This window comes from Microtus ochrogaster, chromosome 6 (genome assembly GCF_000317375.1).
Source record: "Microtus ochrogaster isolate Prairie Vole_2 chromosome 6, MicOch1.0, whole genome shotgun sequence".
NCBI lineage: Eukaryota > Metazoa > Chordata > Mammalia > Rodentia > Cricetidae > Microtus > Microtus ochrogaster.
The window spans coordinates 57,038,922-57,055,219 of NC_022013.1; the positions used below are offsets into that span (position 1 = coordinate 57,038,922).

Here is a 16,298-nt window from a genome sequence, read left to right on the forward strand (position 1 = left end):
GCACATGGCCATCTTGCTTGGGGTCTTTGTTCTCTCGTATTACCTGGGCCACAGATTTAGCACAAGCAAAGTCATGTCTGCTTGGATCTTATGTGTCTCTGACCAAGGAAAGGAAGAAGTAATCAGCTTAAACAAGGAAAACAGCAGGGGTGACTTGAATAATTATCCCTCTTTCAGACAAAATGATGCATTCTATAATGTTATGCAAATCAAATAATGGTTTGTTTTTTTTTTAATGTGAACTATATCAGTTCACATCCTCATTATCCCAAGGCTTCAGTGTTCAGCCAGGTAATGACAGCTGTGGAAAGAGATCTGGGAACTTATGGCTGCCTTCATTAATCTACCGTAGGCAACTGACCTAGTCAAACAGCCCTGAATATGACATAAAATTTACTGACTGCATTTACCCACGTATCGGCTGGATTCCAGCTCTGCATTCTTCACCCCGTATTAAGGATGGTAGCAGATGCAGAAACCGAGGTTACCAGGGAACCTCTCTCAGGCATTCTCGAGCAGAGATAAAGTTCTGTAATTAAGCCGCTGTTCAGCAATGTGGAAATAATACAGTGTATTGGAAAACGGTAATTAACTAAACTATCATCTGTGTAACAGCATGTTACACATGGGACTCATTAGAACCAACTTTGGAATCCAACATCTCCCACTTTAAGGTGGGCAGGAATAAAACTAGGGCTCAGGGACCTCCCACCTGACCTGGCTGGTTGTTGGAAACATTCTCCTGTTACCACTGAGACCCACCAGGTGGTAAATGGTACCCAATGGAAGGGAGCGATGCCACCAACACAATTCCTCTTAGATGTTGCTAGAAATTGAATTTGGGTCTGAGAGTTGTGATTAGGTGGAAACAAAGAGTTTGAATTTCGAGACAATTAAATGAGCTCAGGGGATATCAATCATTCTGTGAAGCATTGTGGGGGAGTGTTTGAGCACCTCCCTCTCCAGTTTTTCCTGTCAGGGAAATGAGAGGTACCAACAAACCCTTCATACATCAGATAGGAGCAGCAGGGCCCAGATGGATGAGCCGAGCCTAGCAGTGAACAGTGACCTGCTTAAGATGACACATGAAGAATGTAGTATTGGGACCTGTACACATGTCCACCGAGATCCAATCCTGGGGTTCTTTTCTACCATGACAGGCTCACCTTCTTCATCATGGAAGGTTCCTGTATACCCTGGCAGAAAGATGATGGAAGGTTTTAACCCTTGGCAGGATATCAGAAACAAATGCGGAAGTTTTGTAAAGTATAGTTTTCCAGATCCTCTTATGAAAACTGGGGCCGAGCATCTGTACTTCTCAAAAGCTCCAGAATTGATCATCTCTGATATGCAGCCAAAACTGGAAGTCATTGATCCAGCTGCAATGATTATACAACAATTTAACATTTAATAACATTTTCTTTATAGGAGCCCAGACTAGTGTGCTCATTCAATAACTACATTTGAGCTCCTATGACCAGATGAGCTAATGTTCTTGGTAAAACATTCATCTTTGGTTCCTGGCACACAGAAAATGTTCAATACCTCAATTATATTCATCACCCCCTAACAAGAGTTCCCGTGTTCCAGAGAATGGGCAAAGCGATTCAAATGCAGAGGTAAGGAGCTACTGGCAGGCTTGAAGCAGAGTTAAAAAGTTACTGACAACAAAGGAGACGGGCAGTGGTCACAGGCAGAGATGGCTTTGCCAGGGACCTGGTTCTGATATACTCAGTGGTGTGGAAGTGCTCCATGCTTCTTATTGGAATGTTCTGGGTTAGTTTCTGGGATGTATTGAACTGTCCGACAGCTAGTATCAGTTTTCAACAGTAGACAAAAATCAAACAAACAAAAAAAAAAAAACAGGTTCTGAGATGCCATTCTAGATTCTGACCCAGAGAAGAATTGAGTCTCATCCCTCATTCTCAAAATCTTCTAGAAAATACTAGGTAGAAATTCATGATCCTGCACACCCCAAGAAAACCCAGTGTCCTTACACTGTGACAAGCCTGCCTCCGGGATGTAGCAGGTACAGGGAGGCAGCTGTGTCATCCCTGTGCCAGCTCTGCTATTGTCGCTTTTGAGTGGTACTCTTCCAGTAATAAGGAAGCCCACCTTAAATGTTGTTGACAAAGGGCTAAGAAGACAGCGTGCAATTTGTAAAGCACAGGAGTGGAGGCAAAGCGGTGTATGGCATTGAAGAGAGGACCCTAGTATTCAGTCACCCGTAGGGGAGAAGCTTTGAAGGCCATCCCCACAGAACAAGGGAGATGCTGCTATGTTGCCACTGCTGACCAGCTGTCCTGGCCTTCATTGGCCCTGTACGCCATGGAGACACAGGGCAGGACGAGCAAGGCAGGGAGAAACTAGAATTCCAACTTCCAGCCCAGTGATAGATGATTCATCCCTCAATCCTCATGTCAGCTCCCATTTGTGCGGTTCTCATCTTTATTTCATGAATATTTCATTCTCAGAGCGATGATTCCACATCCCCCATAAATCTCGCAAGTGGCTCTTTACTGCGTCCCCAAGAGCTTGGTGCACTCACCTGCATTGGGTAACTACATAATTGTCTGATTCCTCAGAAAAAATATGAGCTCAAATGCGCATGAATATTAAGAGGTTCAATGCACATTACAACCCTTCCCCAAAAAGGTGTCTAAACTCGGAAGACATCACAGCACAAGCCGTTAAACACAGCTTGGGCTCCACCCAAAGACAGCTTTTTCAGCTCTTAAGAAATATAGCTGGTATCCCAAAATGAAACATTCCAAGAGTTTCCAGCCAGCCTCGCCTAATTGCAAGGCTGCTCCATAAAACATGGAACAGCAGCAATGTGAAGGGGATCTAAATTAAATACCTTCATTATTTCACCACGGTTTTAAAGATATAACTCTAAAGTATTGTCATCTCACGTCCATCCTCTGTTCATAGTGATGAGGGTCAAACCCCTTGCCCTGGCATTGAGATAATGGGAATAGACCCATGCTCCTTCCTCAGGCTCTTCTATTGGCTTTACCTCCCTGTCCTCACTTCCTGTTACCTTTGTTCAGCTTGTCCAAAATACAACTTTTCATCTCATCTCCAATTCAATGATTTTTTTTACTGGTTTCTCAAGTCTCCACACTCATCTCCTCAAGCCCCAAGACTATTTATTAATCACTATACACCATAACCCCCAGCTACCCCACCATGTGCTGGCTAGGCCGGGCCCGCTCTGTGCTATAGTGGTTCTTACTGCTTAGGTCAGGACAGCCAAATCTCCATGATGGAGACTGGTGAGTTGTGCTGTAGTTGCCCAGGGGGTAAGAAGTACCCTTGAAGGGAAGAAAGGGCTCCACATGGACATTATTGTTAAAGGAAGCAAAGAGGGAAGTGTTATAAACTTCCTCTGAAAGTTGAGAACCTATAAAACCAGGGGAAGTTTCCCATGCAATCCATCTAAACAGCAACAGAAGGCGAAGGCTGGACAGCCCCTACTGTGCTTCCTCTATGTCTCTGTCATTCTCATCTTTGTCTGGATACAGGCTGAGAGCCAGGCAAGGGGGCAAACACTGTGGAAGCATAAATTGTTTGTAAATGTATTCTCTCCTATCAGCAAGTGTACATTTATGCAGAAGTGAGAAAGCAAGAAGGGGTCCTGCCAGGAAAGAAGCAACAATTTGTGCTTTCACAAGCTGGGCATCCCTTGGTCTTCCGTGTTCTCTCTTTGCTTATTTATGTCTGTGTCTGTCTGTCTCTCTCTGTCTCTGTCTCTGTCTCTGTCTCTCCCTCCCTCACTCCCTCTCACTTACTCTGTGTGAACACATCTGGAATGATCACCACACTAGGGGCTATGAAGGAAAAATAAAAGTAGACAAGCTCCTTCCACCTGAAAATAAACCTCCCTTGCTAACCTGACCTGTGCAGCATTTGTAGAGGGGAAACCAAGAGGCTTACTGAGGACGAAAGCCCAGACCTCAAACAAGCCAACAGCACCGGTGGGGATACAATGTGGGTCAACCAATGTCTTTTCTGTCTGTCCCATCTTCCCTCTTCCTACTTAGAGGGTCCCTGGGACCACCCACCATACCTGCCTGAAGATGCTCTTATGTACAAAGTCCTGGGGTGGTGGCGGCAGGAAAGGCACCCTGGCTTTGGTATGGGGGAACTGACAAGATTCTGCAGTTGATGAGGACACTGGGGCTTCTTCTTTATCTGTTCATTAGTAAGTCAGGGTCCCTCCCCTTTTAAATATAAAAAAAAAACCCTTTTGAATATATAATCATTTTCCAACTTAACAAGAACCATTAATCCCTCCTCCCCTTTCCTCCTGTGATTCAGGGATGACAGGAGAGCCTTCAAGATGGTAGAAAAGCCAGGCTTCCTTCTTTCCATCCTTCCTTCCTCCCTCCCTTCCTCTGGACACTTTAGCACTGACTCTGCAGTGCATGTCATTAGAGAGCAAAGCACTGACTGAAAGAGTAGTGGGTAGGAGGGACAGGGAGACAGCCATTGCCTTTCTGTCAGGGGGACAGGGAGACAATCATAGCCTTCCTGTCAGAGGAACAGGGAGACAGTCATAGCCTTCCTGTCAGAGGGACAGGGAGACAGCCATTACCTTCCTTGTCAGAGGGACAGGGAGACAGCCATTGCCTTCCTGTCAGAGGGACAGGGAGACAGTCATTACCTTCCTTGTCAGAAGGACAGAGAGACAGCCATAGCCATAGCCTTCCTTGCCAGGGACTTCCTTGCAGACTGATGGGTACGGGTGCAGCCAGCCAATCATGGGTAAGGGTGCAGTCAGCCAAGCAGTTCTTGGAAAGAGATGCCAGGCATCTTTGCTACAGAAGTACCAGTTCCCTGCCCACACCAGGCTGAGTGAGATCATTCACCTCTTCCCCCCTCCTACCTGTCTGTGGTTCCTGCCCCAGTTTGCTTTGCTTTTGTCCTTGACCTCCCACCTCTGAAGCCAATTAATGAACCTGTGCATCACGTCCAGTACAAATGAAACCAGGAACATCAGGCAGCATTCTTAATAACGACTGCTTTTGAACAGAACGCCGGCTGCTTTACAGTTTCCTCTTGGAGATTTATCTCCAGAGGCCTCTGAAGAATCCATGATCCAAAGTCTGATTCTGGATGAAGCCTGCGTGTGTTTAGCAGGCAGGGACCACACACGGATGGAGGATCTGAGCTTGTCCTATAGATGCCTATATGTGCTTCTGTGAGCAAAGCATCATCACAACACGATGCTCTCTGACACCCTCTTTTAAGGGAATTCCCTTTAAGGGTCCATTTAAAAAAAATCAGAAAATGACCTTGAAGAACAAATCCCCAACAAGATGGATGTGTCTAAGGACAGAATCAGCAGTGGTTGGTATACATAGTGAGAGAAGTACCCAGACCTAGAGTCTGGAGTTTCTCCCAACGTGGTAAGGCTAGGCCTTGTGAGAATGGGGGGGAGAGAAAAGAAAGGGAGACAGTGGTGACAGGAATCCCTTGCCTACTGGGGCCACGGGACCTATGACTGTGGGTGAGACACCAAAGAGAACCAAGAAGGAATGCGGGCTCCTCTCTTACCCTACAGGTGGTCTCTCCAGGTCAGGGTGGAAGCACATGAGAGGGGCAGGGTGGGGAAGGGCTCTCTGGCGCTGCCCACGCTGTACCTGCTCTATAGATAAATACAGGACTTTAGTGGCCATGGCTGGTCCCTTGGCACTTTGTTCAAACATGAAAACATCCCCTACATTTTCTCTCTTGCTTTAAAAACAAAAGGAAATGTGACATATTCCCCCAACATCCAAATGCTGCCGTGTCAAGACAAGGTGACTCTGATAAATACTAACTAGAAGAAAACCACCCACCAAATAAATGGCCCAGGGAGACACCCTGCCTCTGTATCATGGCAAGACTATGAGGACACCAACCTCTTTGGGGGTCTCCTGGTGGCACCGGTTGCTATTCCACCATAACTCTAGAGCAGCCACGAGGCAGGCAAGGAGGAGGCCGATGGCCAAGATGCAGAAGACCCCGGCAAAGCTGTGTAGTTTAAGGGATTTTCCCTCAGCCTGGGCACTGGAATGGCTGGTGAGGTCACAGCGGCCTGTGTGCGGCCACCACTTCTGCTTGAGCACATCCAGGTCCCCTGTGTCTTGCAGCTCCAGGATCCTGTAAGACACAATACAGGTGAGTCATAGCCATTGACTTCCTCATGTAAGCCATCGGATCCTGTCAACAGCCTGGCATGCTTACCCTGGAAGCATCACAGTAATTCTCAGAGTCAGGTTCTTCCACAGTGCCTTCTGCACCATGCACCCAGAGTGCTTCCTTCAGAACATACAATAGTAGGTTTTCCCTCCTCACTGAACCAGTGCCAAAAGGTTCAGTGACATAGTTTGTCAGGTCCCTCACACGGATTGCCGAGAAAGTTCTCAGGATAAACGTGGGGCATGCAGAAATGAACTAGGGGAACCCCCAGAACACAGATTTAGTATGTTCACAGTCATAAAAAAAAAAGCTGTCCATAAAATTTTAACATGTGAAAATCAAACATCCTTAATCCAAGGACCTGGAATCCCAAATACTTCAAAGTCTGAAAATTTTTGTAGATCTGCATGATACCACAAATGGAAAACTCTACATTTGACCTCTTACATGTTAATAAACACAAACTTTATTTCATACACAGACTTATTTAAAACATCTCATAAGATTATACACAGACTATATGTGTATGATACATATGAACCATAAATTAATTTCATGTTTATGCTTAGGTCCCATTCCCAGTTATTCCATTACATACATGCAAGTATTTCAAATCAGGGGGAAAAAATCCAAACTCTTAAGCTGTTATTGTCCTGTCCATTTTGGAAAAGGGAAACTCCATTTGTCTACCCTGTCTGCCCTACTGGGACTCATGTTATCCTTCATCATTTCATTTAGGAAGATTCTGTGCCAAGAACGATGCTCAAAGCTGCTAAACTTGTAGTCTAAAGACGCACATGTCAACAGTGACTGTCAGTGTGAAGACCGAAGCGGTGATGGACACAAGGAAATGAGCAGAGAAATGCCAGGGAGACACACACGCCAGGGGTTTCTGGCTGCAGCTTTAAAGAGGAGACAGCAGTGGAGGAAAGCCTGGAGGATGATGGATCATGAAGTACAATGGTGGCCCAGGTGTTTCCTTGGGCAGGGTGTAGTCAACCTCTATACCTATCAGATGTTTCTGAATCTTAGAGGCCAACCCTCTGGGATTAATAGCCCTATTGTCTTATTTTATAGCGAAGGAAATCAAGGCACAGAGAAGTGAAATGACTTTCCAGAGTCTGGCAACCACTGAAACTGGAATAGGTATGAATATCCTGTCTGATACAAAGGACTCATTGCAGTTTGCCAGCCACAACACAGAGTGAAGCTGTGGCATGGTGAGTGAGGAGGACGGAGGCATAGGATGAAGTCATAAAGCAGACACTGAGATGCACTCTAACAGGGTGAGAGGGGGTCTGACTGCATAATGGTGGGACAAGTCCTCATGCTGGCTTCTACCACTGCGGTGTTTTGTGTGCTCCTTCTGTAACTTAGAGCTCTACACAGTGAGAGGGCCAGGTATCACGGGTGGCTCACAGATTCAAAATAGAAAAGCCTTTCCATCTGATGGGTAGTTATCTATGAGTCTGGTCCATGGAGATGCATTTAGCTCACAAATATGTGCAGTTAACGAACTGCAGAAGCTCATCTCGATAGTTGTATAGTCTCAGCACTGGACTTGGATCCATAGTTCTGAGGCTGGGCCCACATACCACACAGAGGTCTGGTGTCTCCCAGGTCCTGTCTCTATCATGGGCCAGCATGGTGTAGCCTCTTATTGTCTGAGAAGGACCCAGCTTAGGACGGAGTAGGCTTTGATCTCATCTGTGTTTTACTGGATGAGGGCCAAATGCTGCTATGCCTCATTGATTTGTGGTTCCCATTCTAATGAGTAGGGCTGCAGCTTTCTATGTTTGTCATGCGCAAGCTTAGTAGATATCAAAACAAAAGCTACTTGTTATCAGATATTTGTCCTGTCAACGAATGTGTGAATGCATTTGCTGAATAATGAATACAAACTAAGCTGGAAGGGCCATAGAGAGAATATAAAAACATCCAGCAAGAAATCAGGGCAGTGATGACACCCAAAGGCTTAGAACATGGCCATGCCTGGAAGGACATGGTCCCCGAGGTCACTGATTTACATGTGCATCTTTGTGCTTTGTGGCTGTGCTCAGAATGTCCCTGGGAACCACAGCTCTCTGCAAGGGCACAGGGGACGATGAACAGGATGCTCTCTGCAATGGCACGGTGGACGATGAACAGGACCCTACAGTGTCCACCTCACTACTTTGGTCATCCAAAGCTGTGTAGCTGTTCACTGGCCTTGTTAAGTCTCTGGTGGCTGGGGTGAGTAGGGCGAGCTTAATGTAAGTTACAGACACTGATACACAGGGATCAGTCTGTCCAGGGGACTCGCGACTCAAGTATACTGCTGACTCCTCATGAAGATATCAGACCCCTTTGTTTGTAGATACAGATGTGTCATGGATAGAGATTAATTCTAATCCAGATTCTGAACCTCTCAACCCTAGCTCTCTCATTACCAATATCTGCGATTAGATAAAGATACCCATCTCAGGGGCCATTAGCTTATAACCCGGTGAATAGTAACAGATTCTGTAAGAACTGCGTGGCAGTCGTGCAGCTGGGTGGCCCTACTGAGCAGCTTCTTATCAAGTCAGTCTTTGCAGGAGCTACCTCTTATTGAGAGACCACTGCAGGGAGAAATCATTTGCACTTCCTGAATCTGCCTAACTGCATGCATAGCAACGCTTCATCTGCCTGTCTTACTTCCTGAAGGCCTGAGTACTGAATCCACCTGACTTACCCAGAGATGTAATTAGAAAGTGGCAATGCTATTCTTCAGCTCTGGGCCACTAATGATCTGGGGGTGGGGGCATGCTCTTTCTGTGACAACAGGCTGTTATCCAAAGGTCAAGTTCTGACCTGGGAGACAGTAAGGCCCTGAAAGGACTGTAGGATCTGAGTTTCTGAGCAATATATCAGGCACACTGCTTAAATTTTTCTGACTTTTTCTCCTTACAGTTGTATGCATCTTTTTACGGCACATCTTATTTCAGAAAGAATGTGTGGCGATTTACAGGAAAACATGGAATAAAACAAAACAAACAACGAAACAAGAAAGCATGAATATAGACGCAACAGGACAAACAAGCCATGTGCACAGAGTGCCTTCAAGAACGAGGCTAAACTAATGTGCACTATAACAATCTATACTCCTTCTTATGAGGAGCCAGAGCGATAATAGCCATTTCCTGAAGCCAGTTGCTCTATTTTCTAGACAGATATAATTGCAGGTACTTTGCTTTATTCAATAGTTGTGGAGCCTGCGACACAGTAGGTGCTCAATAAATGGCTATTACGTTGCTAAACACTTATTGAATGCCCACTCTGCATGCTGTGGTCTGCAAAACTGTTTTAGCACGTAACCGCCATACCACATACACTTACGTCTACAGCCTAGCCTCTTCCAAGGCAAACAAATAGCTTGACTCCTAGTATGAAGGGAAAGGTGACCACAGAAATTCCAGATAAGCCTGGAATCTGCTAGTTATAGAGTGTAGACCCACGCTCAAATGACATGGTGTGTGGCCCCCTGATTAGCTCCCTTCATTTCTCTGAGGCACATTCAAGCTGAAGGCAGTTTACAGTGGACTTGAGCCTCTTCTAGACCCGCTGACAGTAGAGAGTTAGAAATAATGACTGAAGAATTCCCCTGAAGGGCAAATACCTATCTGTTGGAAGGAGGGAGGCTACCAGCTCATGGGGAAGCTGTGCTGTGGAGACATATAACAATATTGTAGGAGGTCAGCACGGTCCTTGGAACCCATCATCTTCTGACGAAACTATGAAGGGTAAGTTTTTCTTAAAAGAAGAATAACAAGTCTGGACATTTCACTTATGTTTTTGTGACCACTGTAATGGGAAAGAGAGGCCAGAGGGTCCCAATAGAGACTTTCATAAGGACTCCATAGTCTTTCAGAAAAAAAGATCTGTATAGAACTGTATCACAGCTAGCTTCCTCTCTGGTGCCCAGCCCCAACCCCATGCCGGTTGTGGTCTACTAACCTATCAAGTCATGTAAAGAACATCTAACTACTTCTGCTGTAAGCATTGCAGCTTAGATAGAAAGGTATCCTGGCAGCTGAGAGTCAAAGAATATCACAAAGTCACACCACACAACAAATCTCACACAAGAGATTTATTGGGAAGGAAAAATCAGAAGGGTGGCTGCCTTTGCTCGGGTGAGAAACAGCAGAGAGCTGAACAGATGGAAGGATTTATATAGTGTTTCTTGGGGATAGGGTGGGACTTTCCAGGGCGGAGATTGGTGGGATTTCAAGTCCAGAGATTGGGCTTTTTACTCGGCAGTGTGGGGGCAGGGCCCAGCAATTACAGCGTTCTGTGGGTAGATCCTGGCAGTAGGAGTTCTGCTTACCTTCGCATGCAGCAAGGCTATTGGCAGTGGAGGGGACCAATTCCACTTCCCTGCCTCATGTCTGTCTTCTCCATCTGGAGGATTTTCCACTGACATTCCCAACCTCATTGCTGTGCTAGCCATTTGACAACACAGTAGAGATCCAAGCTTCCTAACTAGCATCCTCTCTCTTCTTTCTCCAACATACTGATAGTATATTGACTCATTTCTGCAGATTTACAGAAGAAAACTGAGCAGAGCTAGCTCATGGGCCTCCAACTTCCCACTAACAGGTCCCATACATCCACGAGCACTGTCTTGAGACTCATTGTTTGGGTGTTGCTGCAACATTGGCCTTATGGGTCCCCTTACCATCTGCTCTACAGTGAGTGGTGTTTGCAGATTGATGGTCTGTGCAATCACCTTGAACCCCCCATCTAAAAAAACACACACGCGTATTCTTCAGAAATGCCGCTGTGTTCTGAATTCCCAAGAGAAGCCATACCTTGAGTTTCAGCAACTGAGAAATATTTCTCTGTTTTCACAGCTCCACTCCAGAGGGTGGAACAAGGGACCTAACACGTGCTTGATGAAGTTCTGCAGAGAGCCTGAAGCCTCACTTAGCTGTTCCTACCCCTTCACCAAATTTTGCAAGCATGCTACTGACTAGATAGGTTGCAAAACCTCCTTCTCAGCCTTCTCGGGTGGAGCCGAGGCTTACTGATCATGAGCAGGAGAATCCAATGGAGAATTCCAGGATAGGACAGGCAGTAGGATTTTCAGATTCAACAGTAACATGGCCCCACATCAGAGCTCAGGAGAGCTGCAAGTATAAGGCCCAGAACTCTCTCCCTTTTGCCCTGAGTTAGAGTGGGAAAGAGATGATCTTCAACAATTCTACTGTATCCATCTGGTTATTCTTCAAGTGGATAACACAAGGACGTTAGAATTCATCTGTTGATCAGGCAACTAGGGGCTACCCCTAACTGAATGGACTTGTCTACGATAATGTTTCTGCCACCTCTTGTTGGTTATGATGGGCAGAGTCTTTCCCTAGAACATTCTCAGTAACTGCTATCTAATTCCTTCCATCAGTGGGATGCCCTATCACAGATATATGCAATCTGAGGGTCCAAGGCTAGACCTCTTTAGAGACAAGATAGAGTGTCTGCTGGTAAACTGGCTACTAAAAAACAGCCATTGAATTTACCTGTATCTTTTGGTTCTACCTTCCTGCTAAAAGTTGGATCATCCAGACCATAGGAACTACTATGACAAAAACCAGTGTGGGGAAAAAAAAAAAAAAGAGAGAGAATAGCTCTTAATAACTTCATCATGCCCAGGAGTCTAGAGCTAAGCAGGCTCAAGGGACAAACTCATACTAGCAACCACATGGGAGATGAAACATAAACACGGAGTAGACATGCTACATTGGTTTCTGATGGAGCCACCCATTCAGTTCCCTAAGGCTGAACATTGCCTGTCTCCTTAGCCCCACGGCCTCTTTCTCTAAAACGCTCTCAAGTTTCTCTAATATTAATGAGCATAAATCAGAATTAATTAACTCTAAGAAGGTGGCATAGAAACCCAGAAGCCTATGTTTTGATGCGGAGAGAGTGGGGAATACAGGAAATAAGAGGTTGTCCTTCCTCCTGTCACAAACAAAGGGCCAGGTATAGATCTTGCCCCAGTAGACAGCGGCATCTCCTTCAGCCGAGAAATTGGATGCAAGTCCACAGGCCCCATCAGGTCACACGTGGCACACATGGAGACAGACATCTGCTTCTCTGACTCTCACCTTTGCATCACCACACGGACGACTCACACTTTGAAGACACACTTTAAAAAGAGATTTCTAGGTCTCCTAGATACTACTTGGAATTTAGTTATCTGTGTGACTCCTTTGACTCCTCTGTGCCTCTGCTCTCACTACCTCTGAGAAGTCCTTCTGGGACCTATGAGATGCCCTTTTCTGCGCCTTCCCACCCCCAATACCCCATTGGACTCTGCACTGGTATCACCTACCCACATCATAGTCCCACCCACGGTATTGCCTCCCTTGAAAAGGAGCATGAACTTCCTGCTTTTTATCCCAGTACCTATGCAAGGCCCAAAAGGAAGAGTTTAGGTGCTGAGGAAGATGTGAGGACTAATGAATTATTCTGGCTCTTACGTCATAACAGGAGGTTATCCTTCCATCCCAGCTGCCAAGGTCCCAAGGATGCTGGAATTGTCTTGGTGACTGTGCCTACCTCTGGGAGAAGAGGTCCCTGTAGGGGCTGCCATGCTGCAGGGCAATCCCGTAGCCCTTGCTGCTGATGCTGTTGCCGATGACAGTCACGGAGCAGTCGTCATCTGTCAGGGCTGCGTACTCCACCACGGCCACATCCCACAGAAACGCGTAGTTCCCCTTCTTGGCCTGAAAGACCCAAATCACCATGAAGTCCAGCAGCGCTGTTTGGCCACAAGAGTTTGAAGCAGTGGGACATCACAATGTTTGAGTTTGAGGGACCCCTCTAAGTGGTCCTGTTCAGACTCCACAAAAAATTCTCCTGGCATTTCCTGTGGATTGTGAACACGATACCAGTCGATGCCATTCACCGTAGCATGTTCACAGAGCAGGCAGCGTGGAAGAGTGGGAGGTGGGTCACAGAGACCCACTTCGCACATATGACAGTTACCCCTTGGGAGTACAGGGAGTAACACTCAGCGGCCTAAGATTTTCAAAGCAGAACTGTCGGGGGCACATGATAGCACCACAGGGGTGGGAAAGAATCTTTTCCCTGGAGAATACAGATGTTTGAGAACTGTTATAAATCTTGTCCACTGACTTTTATTGAGAACCCAACTGCTAAGTCCTGCTTACCGTGAACATGAGTATGGGTTCAGTGGCCCTGGGTAGTCATGATGGAATAGCAAGCAAGAGAACATGTTAGGGGTTTGCCATGAACGGTAGGAACCCATTAAGGACAGGCCCCTGATGGTTACAGTAACATGCAATGCTTCTGCCACTTGCCTTTATCTGCATTTACGTGAGGATAAGCATATGCACAAATGCATGCATTCACACAACACACACACACACACACACACACACACACACACACACACACACACACACACACACATATATGCATGTCTTCTCCGTTTTTGTTGGTGGGAGCGGGAAGCTGAAACAGGATTTTACTATGTTTCCTAGGCTGGCTTTAAATTTGATCTTCCTGCTCTAGTCTCCAGAGTGTTGGGATTGTAAGCATGGAAAACTATCCAGCATGCTCACATATATCTGTGCTGTGCTGTGTGTGCACATGCGCATCACTCATACACAGGAGGCTTCATGCATCAGTACTTTCAAACAGTGTGATGGTTGTAGATTATTGGGGATCTATCTGCATCCACAGATGAAGTCCAACCCCTCAAACCCTTCCACAGCAGATACTCAGTTCTATCTTGAGCTGTGATTCTAATTTTGACTAGAATTTGGGCACCCAGAAAGACTGTGAACAGCTTTTCTTCTTCAAAGGAGACTTTGTCGCTTGGCTTTCTTAAAATACTGTATACATTCTCAGTGTATCAAAGTGCCTAGTTTCCATTCTCTGTGGAGCACACAGATGCTTCTTGCCCTGTCGCCCTCCCCTACTATGGCTCACACCGGATGTTATAAAGCATAGGTATAGGATTGGTAATGGGGCTGGAGCACCACAAACAAAATTAAACAAAGCTGGCAAGCTGTAGGCTTCTTGGCACTGTCCAGAGCATTGTTCCAGTTTCTGCTTTTGTTGGCTTTTCATTTCCCCTAAGCTTCCTCAAGAAATATATGGATGCTGAGGCAAAAATCAGTCTTCTACTGCTTTCTATTTTTCTTTTTCTTTTTCTTTTGGGTGGAGGAGTTTAGGTATTGAGAAAATATCTTATTATATAGCTCAGATGGGTCTTGAACCCATGATCATTCTTTCTCAACTTCCAAAGTAGTAGGATTACAAGAATACAATGTCACACTTAGCAAGATATTTCTTTTTTCAAGACCCTAAATGCCCATGACCTAAGATGTCTTATTTCCCATCAGATTCTTTCCGTCACAAATATTTGTGGGTAGAATGTGACCTCTTGGATCAGGAATTGGCTTCCTGCAGCCTTTCACACAATCTTGTAAGAAACGACACACACCTATGCCACCTATTACCTTTCTCCAGGGGAAGCAATTCAAATATTACACCAAGGCCTCATTCCTTGGTCAATCCAATCCCAGAAGTCTTAAAAGACTTTGACCCAGGTTGCAAAACTGCACACATCTCTCTCCCTCCACAAAGGAAGATAACAGACTTTGTAAATTTTTTCCATTGGCAAACAAGTTTTTCTTTGAAAAGATATAAATTTTCAACCTCTTAGTACCAAGTTTATCCACAAAATGTTGACTTATGACCTAATATTTGGTTTTAGTTAGACTAGGAAACATTTCACATCCATGCTCGCAATTCAACATGACAATCAGACACGGCTATTTGTACGATTTCCAAAGGGCATGTCATGTTGAAGGAAGAATTAAGATCAGCCTCCTTTCTAACTCTCAAGTGATATTTCAAGATAAAAAAGAAAGAAAGAAAGAAGCTGGCTCAGGCCAACTGGAAACTGACTCTAGAAAAGCCCCTGTGGGAATTCTGAGGGGGCATCTGGAATTCTTCGGGCCACAAATTCATGAGCATGAAGTGTGTAGACTCACAGAAAGGAAGCATATCTGTGGGAAAAGCCTGCATTTATAGCCCTGTTGGACTAAGCCGGGCAGGGCACAGCATCTGAAAACATGATGGCAATGCCCCTGCCTCCACTCCACAAGTAAGCGGTTGCCTTCTTGAGCAGATGAGTGATCCCAGAAACTCAATGTCCCTATTTACAAACACGGACTAAATTAGTCAGGGTCTTTCTTATTTGCTCAAGGAAACATACGGTTAGATTCCTGATCTACATGACAGTACCACAGCATAGGGACTAGTAAAAGTCTGTGTAACAGGACCCAACTGCAAAGGGGTAGGCCAGAGTCTGGATCTCTCTATACAACATATTTTTAACATAATTTTAGCTAAAAAAAAAAAATCCATTTCCTCAGTACCCCCAGAATTCCATGGCACACTCCCTCAGTCTCATGCTGAGTAAAATGTAGTACCGAAATCTCCCCGTAAGAAGAACTTTTTGTGTGCAGATGTCTCCATAATCTTTCTGGCATATCACCAAGGCTGTATGAGATCATCATGCCATCATCAATGCGACTGTTCACTGTGAACATTTCAGGTGTAACCAAAAAATGTCAAAAGGGCTGGAGAGATGAGTCGGCCCGTAAAACGTTGGCTGTGCAAGCATGAGGACCTGAGTTCAGATCTCTAGCACTCGTGGAAAATGCTGAAGACAACATCATGAGCCTACAATCCCACAGCTAGGGAAATAGAGACAGGGTTCCTCATTCCTTGCTGACCCAGCGTGTCTAGCCCCATTGGTGAGCTCCAGGTCTCGGTGAAAGATTCGCTTATGGGAGCTCACCAAGGCCAGCTGGACTGTGACTAAAAAAGCATGGGATAAAACCGGAATCTCTGAACATGGCGAACAATGAGGGCTGATGAGAAGCCAAAGACGATGGAACGGGGTTTTGATCCTACTTAATGTTCTGGCTTTGTGGGAGCCTCGCCAGTTTGGATGTTCACCTTCCTAGACATGGACGGAGTGGGGAGGACCTTGGACTTTCCACAGGGCAGGGAACCCTGACTGCAATTTGGACTAGAGAGGGAGGGGGAGA

The 16,298-nt window shown here is 45.7% G+C and overlaps 1 protein-coding gene across 2 annotated transcripts in view; it reads right to left on the reverse strand.

Annotated features, from left to right (window-relative positions):
• Grid1 (glutamate ionotropic receptor delta type subunit 1) overlaps positions 1–16,298 on the reverse strand; it is a 762,418-nt gene that overhangs the window by 6,269 nt on the left and 739,851 nt on the right. The window contains exons 14-16 of one of the 2 annotated variants that reach the window (XM_026779664.1): positions 12,766–12,932; positions 5,910–6,150; positions 5,563–5,653 (exon numbers count right to left, since the gene is read on the reverse strand). In XM_026779664.1, coding sequence (XP_026635465.1) covers positions 5,564–5,653; positions 5,910–6,150; positions 12,766–12,932 — 498 coding nt within the window. In that variant the 3' untranslated portion in view covers position 5,563. The remainder of the gene's footprint in view (positions 1–5,562; positions 5,654–5,909; positions 6,151–12,765; positions 12,933–16,298) is intronic. The other variant, XM_013346867.2, reaches the window with a different exon arrangement.